The sequence below is a fragment of the Hemitrygon akajei genome, chromosome 6 (assembly GCF_048418815.1).
Source record: "Hemitrygon akajei chromosome 6, sHemAka1.3, whole genome shotgun sequence".
NCBI classification, from domain to species: domain Eukaryota; kingdom Metazoa; phylum Chordata; class Chondrichthyes; order Myliobatiformes; family Dasyatidae; genus Hemitrygon; species Hemitrygon akajei.
The window spans coordinates 117,234,200-117,256,140 of NC_133129.1; the positions used below are offsets into that span (position 1 = coordinate 117,234,200).

At 48.2% G+C, this 21,941-nt stretch overlaps 1 protein-coding gene across 2 annotated transcripts in view; it reads right to left on the minus strand.

Moving 5' to 3' along the window:
* The window catches only part of LOC140729407 (CD151 antigen-like), a 44,896-nt gene that overhangs the window by 17,397 nt on the left and 5,558 nt on the right, over positions 1–21,941 (minus strand). The window contains exons 1-2 of one of the 2 annotated variants that reach the window (XM_073049115.1): positions 3,668–3,798; positions 3,450–3,554 (exon numbers count right to left, since the gene is read on the minus strand). In XM_073049115.1, the coding sequence (XP_072905216.1) occupies positions 3,450–3,533 (84 nt within the window). In that variant the 5' untranslated portion in view covers positions 3,534–3,554; positions 3,668–3,798. Of the gene's footprint in view, positions 1–3,449; positions 3,555–3,667; positions 3,799–21,941 lie in introns of those variants that run through there. The other variant, XM_073049113.1, reaches the window with a different exon arrangement.

Genomic DNA, 21,941 nt, shown 5'->3' on the forward strand with positions numbered 1-21,941 from the left:
CCCACTATAGGAAACATCCTCTCCGCGTCCACTCTATCTGTGCCCTCTGCTCCTAGACTCCCCCACTAAGGGAAACATCCTCTCCACGTCCACTCTATCTGTGCCCTCTGCTCCTAGACTCCCCCACTATAGGAAACATCCTCTCCACGTCCACTCTATCTGTGCCCTCTGGTCCTAGACCCCCCCCCCACTATAGGAAACATCTTCTCCACGTCCACTCTATCTGTGCCCTCTGTTCCTAGACTCCCCCCGATATAGGAAACATCCTCTCCACGTCCACTCTCTCTGTGTCCTCTGGTCCTAGACTCCTCCACTATAGGAAACATCCTCTCCACGTCCACTCTATCTGTGTCCTCTGGTCCTAGACTCCCCCACTATAGGAAACATCCTCTCCACATCCACTCTATCTGTGTCCTCTGGTCCTAGACTCCCCCACTATAGGAAACATCCTCTCCAAGTCCACTTTATCTGTGTCCTCTGGTCCTAGACTCCCCCACTATAGGAAACATCCTCTCCACGTCCACTCTATCTGTGCCCTCTGCTCCTAGACTCCCCCACTAAGGGAAACATCCTCTCCACGTCCACTCTATCTGTGTCCTCTGGTCCTAGACTCCTCCACTATAGGAAACATCCTCTCCACGTCCACTCTATCTGTGTCCTCTGGTCCTAGACTCCCCCACTATAGGAAACATCCTCTCCGCGTCCACTCTATCTGTGTCCTCTGGTCCTAGACTCCCCCACTATAGGAAACATCCTCTCCGCGTCCACTCTATCTGTGCCCTCTGGTCCTAGACTCCCCCACTATAGGAAACATCCTCTCCACATCCACTCTATCTGTGCCCTCTGCTCCTAGACTCCCCCACTAAGGGAAACATCCTCTCCACGTTCACTCTATCTGTGCCCTCTGCTCCTAGACTCCCCCCAATATAGGAAACATCCTCTCCGCATCCACTCTATCTGTGCCCTCTGGTCCTAGACTCTCCCCAATATAGGAAACATCCTCTCCGCATCCACTCTATCTGGGCCCTCTGGTCCTAGACTCTCCCCAATATAGGAAGCATCCTCTCCGCATCCACTCTATCTGGGCCCTCTGGTCCTAGACTCCCCCCAATATAGGAAACATCCTCTCCACGTCCACTCTATCTGGGCCCTCTGGTCCTAGACTCCCCCACTATAGGAAACATCCTCTCCAAGTCCACTCTATCTGTGTCCTCTGGTCCTAGACTCCTCCACTATAGGAAACATCCTCTCCACGTCCACTCTATCTGTGTCCTCTGGTCCTAGACTCCCCCACTATAGGAAACATCCTCTCCAAGTCCACTCTATCTGTGTCCTCTGGTCCTAGACTCCCCCACTATAGGAAACATCCTCTCCACGTCCACTCTATCTGTGCCCTCTGCTCCTAGACTCCCCCCAATATAGGAAACATCCTCTCCGCGTCCACTCTATCTGTGTCCTCTGGTCCTAGACTCCCCCACTATAGGAAACATCCTCTCCACATCCACTCTATCTGTGCCCTCTGCTCCTAGACTCCCCCACTAAGGGAAACATCCTCTCCACGTTCACTCTATCTGTGCCCTCTGCTCCTAGACTCCCCCCAATATAGGAAACATCCTCTCCACACCCACTCTATCTGTGTCCTCTGGTCCTAGACTCCCCCACTATAGGAAACATCCTCTCCACATCCACTCTATCTGTGTCCTCTGGTCCTAGACTCCCCCACTATAGGAAACATCCTCTCCACGTCCACTCTATCTGTGCCCTCTGCTCCTAGACTCCCCCACTAAGGGAAACATCCTCTCCACGTCCACTCTATCTGTGTCCTCTGGTCCTAGACTCCCCCACTATAGGAAACATCCTCTCCACATCCACTCTATCTGTGCCCTCTGCTCCTAGACTCCCCCACTAAGGGAAACATCCTCTCCGCGTCCACTCTATCTGTGTCCTCTGGTCCTAGACTCCCCCACTATAGGAAACATCCTCTCCGCGTCCACTCTATCTGTGCCCTCTGCTCCTAGACTCCCCCACTATAGGAAACATCTTCTCCGCGTCCACTCTATCTGTGTCCTCTGGTCCTAGACTCTCCCCAATATAGGAAACATCCTCTCCGCATCCACTCTATCTGTGCCCTCTGGTCCTAGACTCCCCCACTATAGGAAACATCCTCTCCGCGTCCACTCTATCTGTGTCCTCTGGTCCTAGACTCTCCCCAATATAGGAAACATCCTCTCCATGTCCACTCTATTTGTGTCCTCTGGTCCTAGACTCTCCCCAATATAGGAAACATCCTCTCCACGTCCACTCTATCTGTGCCCTCTGCTCCTAGACTCCCCCCAATATAGGAAACATCCTCTCCGCATCCACTCTATCTGTGCCCTCTGGTCCTAGACTCTCCCCAATATAGGAAACATCCTCTCCACACCCACTCTATCTGTGTCCTCTGGTCCTAGACTCCCCCACTATAGGAAACATCCTCTCCACATCCACTCTATCTGTGCCCTCTCGTCCTAGACTCCCCCACTATAGGAAACATCCTCTCCACGTTCACTCTATCTGTGTCCTCTGGTCCTAGACTCCCCCATTACAGGAAACATCCTCTCCATATCTGCTCTATCTGTGGTCCTAGACTCCCCCACTATAGGAAACATCCTCTCCACACCCACTCTATCTGTGTCCTCTGGTCCTAGACTCTCCCCAATATAGGAAGCATCCTCTCCGCATCCACTCTACCTGGGCCCTCTGGTCCTAGACTCCCCCACTATAGGAAACATCCTCTCCACATCCACTCTATCTGTGTCCTCTGGTCCTAGACTCCCCCCAATATAGGAAACATCCTCCCCACATCCACTCCAATGGGTACAGGCCCAGAGCCATCAAATGCTGGTCAAATGTTAACCCTTTTGTCCCCAAACATTTCTCTCCCCTCCTCCACGTGCTCCAGCAGATCTCCCCACCTGTCCGACTGTGTTCTAGCAGGGGCCATTCCCAGACTGCCGGACTGGATCAGATCGGTGGGAGCATCTGGTGTGGATTTTGTGGAAAACCACCCCCCCACCCCCGTGCTGCCCCGGTCAGGCACGGCACAGCCTGGACCACACCGCTGAGGTCCAGGCTGACTGGCTCTCGGCAGGAGCCACTCTGGAACCCGGACATCCCCCATGTTTCACAGAATCTCTTCCCCTCCTTCCCCGCAGCCACAGTGCTCACCCCACCACCTGGTCACAGCACCCCGGGAGGGTGCCCAGGGGACAACTGGACACACCTCGACCTCACCTGCAGATTCAGAAATCAGAAGCAGTGTGAGGGACAGTGACAAACCCCTCCGGGACCCCCACCTGGGGAGAAATGACAGACCCCTTCCCAGAACCCCAGTGTGAGGAGCAGTGACAAACCCCCCCATTCCCCCAGTGAGGGGGAGTGACAGATCCCCAGCGAGATCCCAGACTTACCCAGAAGAAGAAGTTGAAGATGAAGAGCAGGTATTTGAGACAGATGGTCCCACAGGTGTCCCTCTTGTCCACGTACTCACCCATCCTCCCTCACCGATTGTTGATCTGTGGAGCGAACAAAGAAAATCAGGCACTGCTGAGCCGACAGATCTTCAGCCTCTCTCACTAGAGAGTTTACTGATATCAGCAAACAGCTTTCCACACCCCTCCTTCCGTACCGAGACGACGTGCATGGGAGAGAGAGAGGTGACGGACTCTCATCACCGATCAAAGCCTCCGTTAAGCAGCCTGAACCAAGGATTCCTTTTGCACATTTCCCGTTCTGTCTCAATGCCGTTCTGCCCCACCCACATTCCACACCACCTCCCTGCATCCACTAAACTCTCCTGCATTAAAGGGGCCATGTGACCTGCTCTGCAAACCTGAGCTAGCTGGTTAAAATAATAGGCCACCCAATTCGGACAGACACAGGCCCAGCTTCCCTCTTGGAGGGTGAGTCTTTGGAACTTTCTTCCCTCTAATCTGAATCTTTGAAGTGGAGGTAAAATCAGTTAAAAGTGAATGGATTACCAAAGCACATAAATACTACCCTGAACTCCAATTTCTTACATTGTAAATCAAAGCAACACAATAGACTCACTGAAAACCCGCACGCAAGACAAACGGCCAAAGTACAAAGAAATGTGCAAATACAGAATAATTATAATGGTAAATAAGCAATAAATGTGGAGGAGACGAGTCCATAGGTTGTGGGAACAGTTCAGTGTTGGGGTGAGTGAAGTTATTCCCTCTGGTTCAAAAGCCTGACGGTTGAGGGGTCATTCTTGAACCTGGTGGCGGGTCCTGAGCCTCTTGTATCTTCTTCCTGATGGCAGCAGTGAGAAGAGTTCACGGCCTGGGTGGTGAGGGTGCTTGCTTGCAACTGCCCTGCATGTAGTTATGCTCAGTGGTGTGGAGGCCTTCACCAGCGATGGGCTGGGCCATATGCACTGTGTTTTATGAGCTATTCCACTCAAGGGCATTGGTGTTCAATAACCAAGCAATGATACAACTTGTCAGCATACGCTCCACCGTGCATCTATAGAAGTTTATCAAAGTTTTAGATAAAATGCCAAATATTTACAAACTTTTATGGAAGCAGGGTACTGCCATGCTTTCTTTGTATGGCATTTTACGTGCTGGACCCAGGACAGATCCTTGGGAATCTAAGGTTGCTGACCCTCTCCATCTCTGATCCCCTGATGCATACTGGCCCATGGATCTCTGCTTTCCTCCTCATGAAGTCAAATATCAGATCCTTGGTCTTGCTGACATTGAGTGAGAGGTTGTTGTTATTACACCACTCAGCCAGATTTTCAATCTCCCTCCTAAATGCTCAATCATCACCACCTTTGATTCGGACAACGACAGTGATGTCATCAGCAAACAAATATGGCTTTGGAGCTGAGCCGAGCCTCACAGTCATAAGTATAAAGTGGAAGATCGGGAGCTAAGCACACTACCTTGTGGTGCACCTGTGCTGATGCCGATGGTGGAGGAGATGTTGTTGCCAATCCAGACTGACTGGGGTCTGCAAGTGAGGAAATCGAGGATCCAGTTGCACAAGGGGGTATTGAGGCCTAGGTCTTGAAATTCAGCTTAGTGATTAGATTTCAGGGGATGATGGTGTTGAATGCAGAGCTGCAGCCAATGAAATGGCACCGGCCGTTGATCTGTTATGATGGCAGGCAAATCGGAGCAGCTCCAAGTCGTTCCTCAGGCAGAAGTTGCTATGTTTCATCACCAACCTCTCAAAGCACTCTGTCCGAGTGGATGCAAGTGCTAGTGGACTATAAGAAATAGATTCTTGTCAGGCAAGGGGGTGAAGGATTACTATCAGAGGATACCAATGAGGGAGATCAGATTCCAACCAAATTAGCCGTGTTCCTACTGCATGGGAAAGCAGGGATGATGGGCCGAGTGGCCTACCCCTGGTGTTAATCCATATGTCAGATGAGCACCGTGTCAGAGCCAACCATCAGATCAACTGGGGCAAGGGGTGAGGTCAGAATTGGTTGTTGGTGTGGGGGATTGGTAATGTCACACGTTTCGAGCTCAGTGAAAAGCTTTTGTTCTGCATACCATTCAGTCAGATCGTCCCACAACACTGAGACAGTGCAAAAGGAAAAAACAGAATGCAGAAGTGTTACAGAGAGAAAGTACACTGCTGTTAGACAAGTGCAAGGGCCGTGATGAGATAACTGAGAGATCAAGAGCTCATCCTTGTTAAGTCTTATAATAACTGAGTGAACTGTCCTTGAGCCTAGTGGGGTAAATTTTCAAGCTTTTGCATTTTTTGTTTGACAGGAGAGGGGAGAAGAAAGAATGGCCAGGGTGGGAGAAGTCTGGCTGCTTTCCTGAGCTGGTAGGAAGCGTAGACGGAGTCCACGGCAGGGGGCTGGTCTACGCGGTATTCACAACTCAGTGCGACTCCTGGCCCCTCGGGCACGACAGTCGCCACACCAAACTGTGATGCATCCAGAAAGGACACTTTCTATTGAAAAGGAAACTGGGGAGAGTGATCACCAACATGCCAAATTTCCTTAGCCTTCTGAGGAAACAGAGGCACTAATTATCAAAGCACTGTACATACAGTACTGTGCAAAAGCCTTAGACACCCTAGATTTTTATCTAGTGTCAGATGGTTTTGCCTGCACAGATCTCAACGTCATCGAGGCTGTCTGGGATTAGAGAGACAGGAGCAAGCGAAACAGCCAAAGTCTGCTGAAGAACTGTGGCAAGTTCTCCAAGATGCTTGGAACAACCTACCAGTGAATTTTCTGATAAAACTGCATGACGGTGTACCTAAGAGAACTGATGCAAGTTTAAAGGCAAAGGATGGTCACAACAAATATTAATTTGATTTAGTTTTTTTTTTACTGTTTACTGCTCTTCATCGTAAATCTTTTGGTACATAAAAACTTTTCATTATAGAAAGCGTCTTTGGATTACAGAATTGTTTTTACACGTGCCTAAGTCTTTTTGCACAGTCCTGTATATGTTACCCAATGCTACATTGAAATTAATTTTCTTGTAGGCATTTGCTGAGCGAATGAAGAAATACAACAGAATTTATGAAAATACATAAACTAAAAACATCACAAGTAACTCATAACGCAAAAGACAGACGGTGTAAATAAAAAAAACACGAGACAATGAGATTTAAAGAGTCCTGCAAAGTGAGTCTGTAAGTTCAGAGTAATGATGAAAGAAATTAAGCACTCCAGTTCAGGAGCTGAGGGTTGTAGGGGATTAACTGAAGCCTGGCTGTGGCTGGGCCAAGACATCTTGCTGATGATACTGAGGTCTGAAGCAGTGCTGAAGAGACCACACCTGCAGGAAGGCAGACAGTGTCCGAGAGGCTCTACACCACACGGGTGGCCAGCAGACCTGAACTTCACGATGGGAACTTGGCCGAGCTGCAGCTGGAAGATGGGGGGTAGTGTATGGAAACCGGAGCTAGTCACTCTGTAACACAAGGAAGCACGCCCAGGTGGGCAGAGACAACAGCAAGGGAGCTAGTCACTCTGTAACACAAGGAAGCACGCCCAGGTGGGCAGAGACAACAGCAAGGGAGCTAGTCACTCTGTAACACAAGGAAGCACGCCCAGGTGGGCAGAGACAACAGCAAGGGAGCTAGTCACTCTGTAACACAAGGAAGCACGCCCAGGTGGGCAGAGACAACAGCAAGGGAGCTAGTCACTCTGTAACACAAGGAAGCACGCCCAGGTGGGCAGAGACAACAGCAAGGGAGCTAGTCACTCTGTAACACAAGGAAGCACGCCCAGGTGGGCAGAGACAACAGCAAGGGAGCTAGTCACTCTGTAACACAAGGAAGCACGCCCAGGTGGGCAGAGACAACAGCAAGGGCACTTGTAGCCTCAGCAGAGACAACAGCAAATCTTACCATCCCCGTCCCCTATGCCCACCACTGATCCCATATCCTCCCCAGCTCCCTGGTCCCACGATTTCCTAACTCCACATTCCTTTGTCCCAAAACACAGAAAACAGAAAATGCTGGAAAAATACCCAGCAACTGAGGCAACATCTGTGAGTACAGAAATGGAGTCAATGTCCAGTCAGAGAGCCTTTCTCAGAATGAAAAAGGAGCCAAACAACTTCTGGCCCTGGTGTTACCCTTTGCCTCCTTCCTCAGTTCTGACGGAGGGTCTCCAAACTGAAATGCTGACTGCTTTTCTTTCCATGGATCTGCCTGACCAGCATTTACTGCTTCGCTTTTAGATTTCCTTCACCTACATTTTTTCCGCACCCCAGTTTGTAAGGGCAAGTATTGCCCAAAGCATCAACAGTACAAAGTGCTATCTTCCTCTCGTCCATCCTGGAATTGTCTCTTTCTCCTCTTCCATTGGGCAGAAGATACTAAAACCTGAAAGCATTTACCACCAGGATAAAGGACAGTTTCCATTCTGCTGTCGTACAAATTGAATAGTTCTCTAGTACAATAAACTGAACTCAGGACCTTGCAATCTACCTTGTATGTAACGGTCCTGCATCTTACTGTCATCTGCACTGTACTTTCTCTGTAGCTGTTATACTTTATTCTGCAATCTGGTATTATTTTACCTTGGTCTCCCTCAAAGCACTGTGTAGTAATCTGATCTGTATGAACAGAACACAAAAAACGCACTTCCCACTCAGAAGAAAGGCCACCAACCGAAGATAGTGACTGGTTGCTCTGCCGATGACTTGTCCACTCGGTATTTCTGGGTTTCTATTAAACTGCACTTTGATTATTCATGGCATTTCACAAACAACTCTTATTTTAATGGAAATACAGCGTCTATAAAAAGTATTCAAACTCCTTGGAAGATTTCATGTTTTGTTGTTTTACAACATTATTACAACAGTGGATTTAATTTGGCTTTTTTGACACTGATCAACAGAAAAAAACTCATTTGCATCAAAGTGAAAACACCTTCTTCAAGTCAGTATTTAGTAGATGCACCTTTGGCAGCAATTACAGCCTTGAGTCTGTGTGGAGAGGTTTCTACCAGCTTTGCACATCTGGACACTGCATTTTCCTCCCATTCTTCTTTACAAAACTGCTCCAGCTCTGTCAGGTTGCATGGGAATCGTGAGTGAACAGCCCTTTTCAAGTCCAGCCACAAATTCTCAATTGGATTGAGGTCTGGACTCTGACTTGGCCACTCCAGGACATTAACTTTGTTATTTTTAAGCCATTCCTGTGTAGCTTTGGCTTTATGCTTGGATCACTGTTTTGCTGGAAAACAAATCTTTTCCCAAGTCGCAGTTCTCTTGCAGACGGTATGAAGTTTTCCTCCAGGATTTCCCTGTATTTTGCTGCATTCATTTTACCCTCTACCTTCACAAGCCTTCCAGGGCCTGCTGCAGTGAAGCATCCCCACAGCATGATGCAGCCACCACCAGGTTTCATGATAGGGATGGTGTGTTTTTGATGATGAGCAGTGTTTGCCTTAAGCCAAACATAGTGTTTAGTCTGATGGTCAAAAAGTTCAATTTTGGTTTCATCAGACCATAGAACCTTCTTCCAGCTGACTTCAGAGTCTCCCATATGCCTTCTGGCAATTTTCTAGCCAAGACTTCATGTGATTTTTTTCCCCCCCAACAGTGGCTTTCTCTTTGCCACTCTCCCATAAAGCTGCGACTGGTGAAGCACCTGGACAACAGTTGTTGTATGTGCAGTCTCTCTCATCTCAGCCACTGAAGCTTGTAACTCCTCCAGAGTTGTCATATGTCTCTTGGTGGCCTTCCTCATGAGTCCCCTTCTTGCACAGTCACTCAGTTTTTGAGGACGGCCTGGTCTAGGCAGATTTACAGCTGTGCCATATTCTTTTCATTTTTTGATAATTGGCTTAACTGTACTCCAAGGGATATTCAGTGACTTGGAAATTTACTTGTATCCATCTCCTGATTTGTGCTTTTCAATAACCTTTAACCTCTTCATGGTGTAGTTTTTGTCAGGATACTGACTCACCAGCAGTTGGAGCTTCCAGATCGGGGTGTATTTTTACTACAATCAATTGGAACACCTTGACTGCACACAGGTGATCTCCATTTGACTAATTATGTGACTTCTAAAACCAATTGGCTGCACCACTGATGATTTGGTGTGTCCTATTAAAGGGGGTGAATACTTATAGAACATAGAATAGTACAATATGCAATCAATTATATTGTGTTTTATATTTGTAATTTAGATCACTTTGTAGAGATCAGTTTTCACTTTGACACAAAAGAATCTTTTTATATTTAACAATGTCAAAAAAGCCAAACTAAATCCATTGTGATTCAGTGTTGTAAAACAATAAAACACGAAAACTTCCAAGGGCAGTGAGACATTTAAATCGGCAATGTAGCTAGATATCTCTGTGCAATGTAGGGGCTGTATCTGGCATGAGTAACTATGCACAGTTCCGCTGAACGAGGTGAACTTCACTCACCTTAAGAGAGGGTAAGTGTGCACATATTGTGTGTGTACAATATGTGCATATACATGCCATGTGAGAAGGCTGAGGCAGGATGCACGTGTGTAATGGTACATGCAAAGGTGTGTGTACACACGTGCCATGTGAGCAAGAGGGTCACTCACAAAGGAAAAGCTGCTAATTCACCATGTCCGCAGCTTCCAAGATACATCCATGTTGGTGACTGGAGCTTCTGTGGACCTACCACAAGCTCCCTTTAATCTTCGTCAAACTCTCAACTCTTGACAACCTTTAACCTCCAACCCCCTTTACAGAACTCCCTTGGTGACTGCTTCACCTCTTGCCCATAAGTACGAGATAGTTTCCTGCCACTCTATGCTCCCAAGCTGGGTCTCTCCTCCATGGTACAAGCCTCATAGCTTTCTGCCAGAGGGTACCTGCTCCTCACCCACAGACAAATCCATGCTTGTTTTTAAATTCTTGTACTGGCATTCACTGAGGACGGCTTCTCCCTCTCAACACCATGAGCCGTTCCAAGACAGACTATCCTGTGCAGAAACAGCCGGGCCTGCTCGGTAAGACAGACTATCCTGTGCAGAAACAGCCGGGCCTGCTCGGTAAGACAGACTATCCTGTGCAGAAACAGCCAGGCCTGCTCGGTAAGGCAGACTATCCTGTGCAGAAACAGCCGGGCCTGCTCGGTAAGGCAGACTATCCTGTGCAGAAACAGCCGGGCCTGCTCGGTAAGACAGACTATCCTGTGCAGAAACAGCCGGGCCTGCTCGGTAAGGCAGACTATCCTGTGCAGAAACAGCCAGGCCTGCTCGGTAAGGCAGACTATCCTGTGCAGAAACAGCCAGGCCTGCTCGGTAAGGCAGACTATCCTGTGCAGAAACAGCCGGGCCTGCTCGGTAAGGCAGACTATCCTGTGCAGAAACAGCCGGGCTTGCTCGGTAAGGCAGACTATCCTGTGCAGAAACAGCCGGGCCTGCTCGGTAAGGCAGACTATCCTGTGCAGAAACAGCCGGGCCTGCTCGGTAAGGCAGACTATCCTGTGCAGAAACAGCCGGGCCTGCTCGGTAAGACAGACTATCCTGTGCAGAAACAGCCGGGCCTGCTTGGTAAGGCAGACTATCCTGTGCAGAAACAGCCGGGCCTGCTCGGTAAGGCAGACTATCCTGTGCAGAAACAGCCAGGCCTGCTCGGTAAGGCAGACTATCCTGTGCAGAAACAGCCGGGCCTGCTCGGTAAGACAGGTCCACACAACGTAGCAGCAGCCTGAGAACACCAGTACTGTCACTGTAGAGGTGGAAGGATGGGTGAGTAAGTTTGCGAATGACATGAAGATTGGAGGAGTTGTGGATGGAGCTGTAGGTTCTCGAAGGTTATTAAAGGATATAGACAGGCTGCAGAGTTGGGCAGAAAAATGGCAGATGGAGTTCAATCCAGACAAGTGTGAGGTGATGCATTTTGGAAGGACAAACCAGAAGAGTGAGTACAGGATTAATGGTCAGCTACTTAAAAGTGTGGATGAACAAAGAGACCTTGGGGTTCAAATTCATACATCCCTCAAGGTTTACTAGGATTTACACGATTTACTAAGATGTTACCTGGGTTTCAGCACTTAAGTTACAGAGAAAGATTGAACAAGTTAGGTCTCTATTCATTGGAGCGTAGAAGGTTGAGGGGGGATTTGATCAAGGTATTTAAAATTTTGAGAGGGATAGATAGAGTTGACGTGAATAGGCTGTTTCCATTGAGAGTAGGGGAGATTCAAACGAGAGGACATGATTTGAGAGTTAGGGGGCAAAAGTTTAAGGGAAACATGAGGGGGTATTTCTTTACTCAGAGAGTGATAGCTGTGTGGAATGAGCTTCCTGTAGAAGTAGTAGAGGCCAGTTCAGTTGTGTCACTTAAGGTAAAATTGGATAGGTATATGGACAGGAAAGGAGTGGAGGGTTATGGGCTGAGTGCGGGAAGGTGGGACTAGGTGAGATTAAGAGTTCGGCACGGATTAGGAGGGCCGGAATGGCCTGTTTCCATGCTGTGATTGTTATATGGTTATATGGTTGCTGCACAGGTTGATAGGGTAGTTAAGAAGGCCTATGGGATGCTAGGCTTCATTAACAGGGAGATTGAGTTCAAGAGCAGAGAGGTCATGTTGCAACTCTACAAATATCTGGTGAGATCTTACTTTTGTGTTCAATTCTGGTCACCTCATTATAGGAAGGATGTAGAAGCTATGGAGAGGGTGCAGAGGAGATTTACCAGGATGTTGCCTGGATTGGAGAACAAGTCATTTGAAGCAAGGTTAGCAGAGGTGGGACTTTTCTCTTTGGAGCGTAGAAGAATGAGAGGGGACTTGATAGAGGTCTACAAGATTATGAGAGGCATAGATAGGGTGGATAGTCAGTACCTGTTTCCCAGGGCACCAATAGCAAACACCAGAGGGCATATGTACAAAATTAAGGGAGGGAAGTTTAGGGGAGACACCAGGGGTAAGTTTTTTTACACAGAGGGTTGGGAGTGCCTGGAATGACTTACCAGGGATGGTGGTGGAGGCTAAAACATTAGGGGTATTTAAGAGCCTCTTGGACAGACACATGGATGAAAGAAAACTGGAGGATTATGGGATAGTGTGGGTTTAGTGCTTTTTTAAGGATTATATGGGTCGGCACAACATGGAGGGCTGAAGGGCCTGTACTGAGCTGTCGTGTTCGATGGTTCTATGGTCACCACCACACATACAGTCATAGCTCCGACCCCACACACTGTATGTTCATTTTCTCCCTCTCGCTCCCTCCCCCCCCATCCCAGGTGGAAAACATCCTATCTGGATGCACCAATGTTGAAGTAAGTTTATGATCATAGTACGTGTACATTATGCCACCTTGGGATTCGCCTCCTTACAGGCAGCCACAAGAAACCCAAAAGAACCCATTAAAAGGACCAAACACCCAATGGAGGGAGAGGGGAACAACAGATCATGCAAACATGATCACGGGTTGGTATGGAAACTGCTGCCACACACTACAATAAACTGCAGAGAGTCGTGGACACAGGCCAGCAAATCACAGACACCAGCCTCTCCTCCATACTTCTCACTGCCCCAGAAAAACAGCCAGTACCAAAGACCCCACCCACTCCAGATTCTCTCTCCAACCCCCCCCCCCCCAATCAGGCAGGAAATGGAAAAAACCTGAAAGCACGTACCAACAGGCTCAAGGACAGCTTCTACCCCATTAAAACTATTGAACAGTTCCCTATTGTGGGCACTGGACCCCACAATCTACCTCATAAGATCCTGAACCTTATTACATCCTCCCTTACTTTCCCACCAGTAAGTCACTCATTTGGTGTGGACATCTGAGCTACCGCACTTTCTCCGTAGCTGTTACACTTTATTCTGTATTCTGTTACTGTTCTACTGTGTTCTACCTCAACACACTGTGTAATTAATTCACCTGTATCAACAGTATGTAAGTCGTGTCAATTCCAATTCACACACACTTAGCGCACCACTACTGTACCACTCTGTGTTAAAACCATTAGCCATTGGAAATGGGCTGGGCACTGCTTCTGTCCAGGAGGTCAGGGTCCCCTCTGCTAAAGGGACAACCCCACACCTTCCCCCCCCCCCCACTGACCACGCACTTTCCTCCCCCCCCCCCCCCCATTTGGACAGGCGAGCCTGGAGATCACTCTGCCTCTCGAGCCTGCTATCCAACAAGATGATGGCAGATGTGCCTGTAAACCCATCCCCGGTCCCTGGGTTATCAAAAAGCCCCATGCCTGCTCTAAAGACTCTATTCCAATGCCCTTTGAGGAAAAGGGTTAGAAAGACTCGAACACAGAGAATATTTCTCTTTGCCTCACAGTTAAATGAGTATTTTTTTTAAACATTGGCCTTCGAGTTCTAGACCAGGAGTTCCACCATCGATTCCCCCCATCTTCCTATTCTGATCCATACAACTAATCACCTGTGTCCAAGAACCAGCTTTTATTATATAGTTATCCTTACACTTTAAACTTTCTTCACAAATCGCATACAAGGTCTCTCTGTCTGTCTGCCTCCCACTTGCGTGTTTACTTTCATCGGGTGTGGTCAGACGTTCAAAACTTAGATTCTCTGTTATGGGAGGACTTGACCCTTGTTCCGTCTGAGGGTGATAAGTGGGCCAGTCACACAGTCTAACTCGAGCCCAGCGTTTCCACAGGCTGCCTGTACACAGACACAGAGTCACTTGTCGGAAGCACCAGCTGTGGTCCTATCCACCTGGGAGCAAAGCCTACCTCTTCAGTCAGCTCCCTCACCATGACTCGGTCATCCAGTTGTGGGAGGGTTATCTTTTCTTTTTCTGGTTCTCTCTGATCAGCAACGTGATGCTCAGTCCCTCAACCCTTTCAGCCAGTTACAGACGCCCTTTACGTACTGGGTTATTTTATCCCTACAAGTTCCAGGCTCACTGCACCCCATGTGGAATCACACTACTTGCCGGTCAGTAATTCACAGGGGCTCAGATCTAGCGTACGGTTTGGGATCATTCACAACCTCATCACGATTCCTAGCAATACATCAAGCCATCGTTCCCATCTCTGTTATCACCCTGTCTGCCATTCCTGAAAAGTCAAATGACAGCCTGCACATCTCCTTTGTGACTTTCCCTGTGAAATGTGCTCTCTGATCAGACAGAGTCCACCTGAGCTGGCGTCCCCCCGCCCAGCCAGGGTTTCCTGTCTGCTCTGCTGCAAAACAATCTCCTGGTTCAGAAAGCCTCTGCTTTCTGGCAGGGGTCCTATGGACATCTTTCCAGGGCTCCCTCAGTCGTGGCTGGTTTGCCAACTGCATCTCTATGCCCTTACTGGGGTTATGCTGGGCACAAATAATAAAACAGCAACAGAATTTCTCAACATCCCTGGCCAGCACCAGTCCTGTTGGATGGCTGTGATCGTGCCCTGATTTCCTTCATGCATCACCCCATGATATAACCCCGTTGTATGTCTAGTACACAGTGGTTCTACTGCCTCCCTGTGGGCCCAATTCCATTCCAGTCCCACCTCTGCTCCCTCTCTCCCTCTCCTCTGCCTCTGCTTCTGCATCTAATTTTACGAAATTGGCTCTAATAGTCCTTCCTGCACACTTGCCTCTTTGCTGCCCTTTGCTATGATCTCTGCCCACTCGTTCCCCTTTCTTTAATCACAGCAATGTCTATCATTTCCTCCACCAGCCAACATTCTGCATTGCCGCACACAACTCTGGGTGTGTTGGGGTAGATTGCTCTGCTTTTCCCCTGGGTGAAGGGCTTGCAGAGGGTGATGAGGGCAAGTGACTGGCTGGGATCACCGGGTTTCCGAGTCTGTTGTCTATGGGTGCCACTCTGACAGGCAGTTCTCCTGTTTGTGGGTACTTCCCCGCTTGATCAACTCGCTGGTCCAGTGCCTCTCATTTAACCTCATCGTCTTCCTTGACAGTTATTCCCAAAGTTGCTACCCAGTGTGTACCCACCTGCAGGGCCTTATCCCATTTACCTCTCAGCCTGCCCAGACCGCTCCCTGATTCAAGCCTGATTTTCACCCACGTCTCTCTCTGCCCGTAACTGCTCCTTCAGTCTGTCCAGTTCTGCTTGTAACACTGTCTCTCTGTTCCCTGCAGTCATCCCTTCCCCTGTAGCTCTACTATCTACACACTGTACCATTCAGATTCAGTTTATTGTCATTTAGAAACCACAAATGCAATGCAGTTAAAAAATGAGACAACGTTCCCCCAGAATGATATCACAAAAGCATATGACAAAACAGACTACACCAGAAAATCCACGTAACGTGTGGCAATCCCCAATCCAGAGTCCGGAGAGGCTGCCGCGTATTAATATTGTGCTACTGTCTTAGCGTGTTCCCCAGAAAGGAGCTCCAAATCCACCAGACAAAACAAGACTAAAAACTAAAGCTACAAGACCCGCACAAAACCACATAGTTACAACAGTGCAAACAATAGCATAATTGATAAAAAAAAGACCATGGGCACAGTAAAAATAGTCCAAGATGTTAAAGGACTGTAAGTTCAAAAGAAATCACGACAGTTTCCACAAGTCCCCAGGGTCCCGACAGACTCGTCATCCCACGCCGGCGGCAGAAGGGAGTATCCCCGCTATGGACTTCCACGGCGCCGCCCGACTCAGCCTCGCAGACGCAGCACACACCGAAAGCGACCTGAGTCCGTCGAACTTCCGAGCCGACGACCATCCCCTCCGGCACAGCTTCTCCGAGCACCATCCTCTGCCGAGCGTATTAAGACGGCCCCGCCAACGGCCATCGGCAACGCGACCCCGAGGACTGGGGGCCTGTTCTTCCCAGCAGAGTCCCGGACCTCACAGCAGCAGCAGCAATGAAGAAGGTCTTCCTGGAGATTTCCCGATGTTCCACCGTGCTCCCACGTCCGTTTTCAATCGATTATGATTGCCCACGGCACCCCACTTCACAAATAACAGATAATCAGTTCCGGAGTTCTGACATGATGTTTTTTCTCACAAGAACACATGACATAAAAGGACTGCTGAGACATCTCCCTTCCTCTCTGATAGTCAGTGTTCCTCTGGGCTCGAGCTCTTCACCCACCCGGCTTTATCCATTCCCTTCCCAAGACTACAGAGTATACACTTTGCGAATTCTCCCCTCTTCATTACTGAACCACTGACGTTGCCGTGTCCCTTTTATACAGAGAGTTAAATGTTTCTGCACTATCGCCCATCTTAGGCTTTGATTCTGAGATTTTCCCACACACAGGCACGCACAAACAATTCCCCAAACGGTTATACATGCATCTTCTGGCGCCCCAAACAGCATCTCCCACATAACCCAAAAGTTCTCACCAGTCACACTATACTTAATCCACCGAACGAGCATCCTGACAGGTCAGTAACCAGCTTTTGCAACTGTCTCGACAAACTATCCACAGCTGTCTGGTAGTTGGTCCTTTACAACACACAAAAACACACTTTTATATCTACCAGTTCAGCTTTCTGTCATGTCCTTTGATACTCCATGATCCCATGGTCATTGATCTAAACAAGCTCTAAGCTGGGTGCTACTCTCAAAAAAATAATCCCTTCCTTAGAATGCTGAAGTCCCGGCCACACTGTGGATCACAAACATCTTGCACAAGTGCCCAAACATTGTGACTGTGATCACAGCCACCAGAGAGACACTGAAGCTGGTGATCCAGGTGTCCTTATTTGGCACAACACACAGGCATCATTATCATTGTAAGACCCCTCTGAAGGCCCGAATGCCTTTGGGGGAAACTAATTAACAAAAATGTTCTAAAACCAGAGAACCAGACACCAAAACTCAATGTTGTCAGGGCTGTCTGTGAGTACACAAACACTAGATTGTCTATATGTGTGACCATGTTTGATATGCTAAATGACAACATCCATCTGGTATGCTAACTTGCACTCAAGTCACAATGGTACAAATAACTTAACCATGATAACTGGTTTGATGCAAGCTAATTAACACAACCCCACTGCCTTGCAGCATGCAGCAGCTTATGGTTTAACTTTAATCTACTGCTTGCAACTTACAAAAAACTGAAGGCTAATTGCAAGCTTCCTGAAATTATATACGTTTACAGTACCTGCTATATTCACTTAACTCCAGAACACTCGCTATCAATGCCCATTACATTTCAGACGCAGGGTAGCAATCCCACCCATCCCTCACCCTCTCGCTCAGACCTCTCTGTCCCTCTTTCTTGGCCACTCGTTTGGTGCAGTTTTCAGTGGACAACTGAGCTAACGATGAGGAATGCTATCAGAGAGTCGGGGGTGAACATTTGGCCCACTCAGTCCGTGCTGACCCCCCCCCCCACACACACACACACACCAATTTCATTTTATTCTCCCCACATTCTTCTACTCCCTCATACACTCGGGGCAATCACAGGGACCAGCAAACCTACCGACTGCACACCTTTGGAAATTGAGGAGGAGCCAGCGCCTCTGTCAGAGACACAGCACCGGAGGCTCGGACCAAACCCAGGTCTCTGGAGATGTACCAGCTGTGCGACTGGGCTGCCCTACCCAAGTAGGCCCATTTCAATGGGTAGCAGGACTCAGCAAGGCCCCTGCTATTGCAGACACCATGCTGTCACTGAGAAGTCCTACACCAGGCGAGACAGACTGGACCCACTGTGTCATTACTACAGCCATCAGCCCATGATACTGTCACCAATAGCATTGCAGCTGAAGGCTAGACCTGCCATTCCATTACTGCCAGGCGGGGAATGGAAGGAGAGAGCACTGAAGGTCTGGAGTGCACGTGAAAATGGTACTGTTACAGGCAGCACGGTGACAGCACAGTACCATTACAATGTGGCGTCAGGGTCAAGGGATGGGGCAGTGGGCTGGAACAGGTGTTGACTGCCCAGCTCCAGCCTGCTCACACCAGAGGGTAACCCGTACAGCCGGGCCATGCTGCCATGGACAGGCCCACTTCGCTTTCCCGCGAGCAGCAATCTGTGTACCAGCTTCCTGCACCGCTGGGCTGCGAGTGAGTGCAGCCTGGGGAACTACCCCCAATCCAAGCACTCCTCCAGTACAGAGAGACAGGCCGGAATGGTGGGCTGCAGTAAGTCAGGCATATTAAAGGACCACACCCCTGACTAACACTGGGAGGAGGTGACTCCCCACAAGATAAGAGCACAAGACATAGGAGCAGAATTAGGCCATTCAGCCCATCATCTTCTCCACCATCCCATCATGGCTAATCCCGGTTCCCACTCAACCTCATACACCTTCCTTCTCATCATATCCTTTGATGCTCTGACCGATCAGGAAACTATCAATTTTCACCGTAAATATACCCACGGACTTGGCCTCCACTGCAGTCTGTGGCAGAGCATTCCACAGATTCACTACTCTCTGGGTAAAAATAATTCCTCCTGACCTCTGTTCTAAAGGGTCACCCCTCAATTTTTGAGGCTGTGCCCTCCAGTTCTGGATACCCCACCACAGGAAACATCCTCTCCACATCCACCCTATCAAGTCCTTTCAACATTCAGTAGGTTTCAATGAGATCCCCCCGCCCACATTCTTCTAAATTCCAGTGAGTACAGGCCCAAAGCTGCCAAGAGCTCCTCATATGTTAACCCCTTCATTCCCAGAATCATCCTTGTGAACCTCCTCTGGAATCTCTCCAATGACAACACATCCTTTCTGAGGTATAGAGCCCAAAACTGTTGGCAATTCTCCAAGTGTGGCCTGATCAGTGTCTTATTAAAGCTCAGCATTATCTCTTTGCTTTTATATCCTATTCCTCTTGAAATAAATGCCAACATTGCATTTGCCTTCTTTATCACAGATTCAACCTGTGAATTAACACTCGGGGAGTCTTGCACGAGGACTCCTAAGTCCCTCTGCACCTCTGATGTTTGAATTTTCTTCCCATTTAGATAACAGTCCACACTGTTGTTCCTTTTATCAAAATGCATTATCAGACATTTCCCAATATTGTATTCCATCTGCCACTATTTTGCCCATTTGTTTAAGTCCTGCTCCAATCACATTGCTTCCTCAGCACGACCTACCCCTCCACCTGTCTTCGTATCATCTGCAAACTTTGCCACAAAGCCATCAATTCCATTATCCACATCACTGACAAAGCAATGTGAAAAGCAGCAGTCCCAATACTGACCCCTGAGGAACAGCACTAGTCACTGGTAACCAACCAGAAAAGGGCTCCTTTTATTCCCACTCGCTGTCTCCTGCCTGTCAGCCATTCTGCTATCCATGCCAGTATCTTTCATGTAACGCCATAGGATTTTATCTTGTTAAGCAGCCTCGTGTGTGGCACCTTATCAAATGCCTTCTGAAAATCCAAGTAAATGACATCCACTGCCTCTCCTTTGTCCATCCTGCTTCTTACTTACTCAAAGAACTCTAACAGATTTGTCGGGCAAAATTTCCCTTTGCAGAAACCGTGCTGACTTTGATTTATTTTATCATTAGTCTCCAAGCACCCCAAAACCTCATCCTTAATAATAGACTCCAACACTTTCCCAACCACTGAGGTGAGGTTAAATAGCCTATAATTTCCTTCCTCTGTTCTTATACAGTGGAGTGACATTTGCAATCTTCCATACCTTTGGAACCATGCAGTGAGTCTTGAAAGATCATGACCAATGAGTCCGTTATCTCTTCAGCAACTTCTCTCAGGACTCTGGTATGCAGTCTTATCCACCTTAAGACCTCACTCTTTTTCCTTTGTAATAGCATTGGCACTCACTCCTGCTCCCTGACACTCATGGACCTCTGACACACTGCCCGTGTCTTCCACAGTGAAGACTGATGCAAAGAACTTAATAAATTTGTCTGCCAATTTTGTCCCCCAGCATCATATCCAGTGGTCCAATATCTACTCTCACCTTCCTTTCACTCTGTATGTAACTGAAAAAACTTTTGGTACCCTGCTTTATATTATTGGCTAGTCTGCCCTCATATTTCATCTTTTCCCTCCTCATGGTTTTTTAGCTGCCTTTTGTTGGATTTTTAAAACTTCCCAAACATCCAAATTCACATTCATTTTTGCTACATTTTATGCCCTTTCCTTGGCTCTTATGCAGTCCTTAACTTCCCTTGTCATTGTCAACCACAGTTGCCTACACCAGCAACTTCTTCTGAGGGACATATCTATCCTGCGCCTTGTGAATTACTCCCAGAATCTTATGCCCTGCCATCATCCCCACTAGCATCCCCCTCCAATCCACCTGGGCAAGCTCCTCTCTCATGCCTCTGTAATTCTTTTATTCCATTGCAATACTGATACACCTGACTTATATTTCTCCCTCTCAAATTGCAGTACGAGTTCAATCATATTATGATCACTGCCTCCTGAGGGCTCTTTCACCTTAAGCTCCCTAATGAGACCTGGGTTATTACACAACACCCAATCTCAGACAGCCTTTCCCCAAGTAGGCTCAAGCACAAGCTGCTCTAAAAAGCCATCTCGTAGGCATTCAACAAATTCCCTCTCTTGTGATCCAACTCCAATCTGATTTTCCCAATCCCCTTGCATATTGAAATCCCCCATTACAATTACGACATTATCCTTACATGCCCTTTCCAGCACCTTTGCAATCTCAACCCAACATCTTGACTACTATTTGGAGGCCTCTATATAATTTGCATTTTTAACCCTTTCAGTTTCTAACTCCACCCACAAAGATTCAACATTCTCTGACCCTGTGTCAGATAGTCTATCATCTGGTCACCAAGGTGTAGGAGGGATGTGAAAGCACTGGAAAGGGGACTGAGGAGGTTCACCGGCGTGTTCTCTAGGGTGCAGTGTTTCTGTTATGAGGAAAGATCAGACAGGCTGAGACTGTTCCCTCTGGAGTGGAGCTGGTTAAGAGAGGATATGACTGAAGTGCACAGAAATAGAAGATTGCTGGAGACTTCTCTCCCTCTCAGAGAGAGAGGACAAGGATGTAGGATAAGGGGGAAGGAGTTCAGAGAGGGACCCCTTTCACTCAGAGAATGATGACTATCTGCTGGACTGGACAGTGATGGAAGCAAGGATCGGATGAGCACCAGGCACAGGCGACAATGCATGACAGGGTTAAAATGGAAGGTCACAACAGACCAGTTGGACCGAACGGCCTGTTTCCATGCTGGATTATTCTAAACTTCACTTAGCAAGGAGCAGCAGGGATACACACTGTACCTCTGGAAGATATGAGTCACCCAATCACTGCACGGCAAGGCCTCTGGCCAAGAAACTATCTGCTGGAGGAAGCATCTTAGGCAAGTGTGGGAGAGAAATTGTTACAGCAGACACTAGCGAGTGAGAGATGGTCTCACAGAACTCCTGTAGAGTTGATATATCGTGCACCGGTAAATTGGAGACACAGCCTGCTGCTGTGAGGAGAGATCAGAGAGGGGTCGGGAAGCGTGCCAGCAGAAAGTTATGGAGCACAGATTTGCTGTGCCAGTCTTGCTTTTGGCTGTTTACATCCACTTAAACTGAG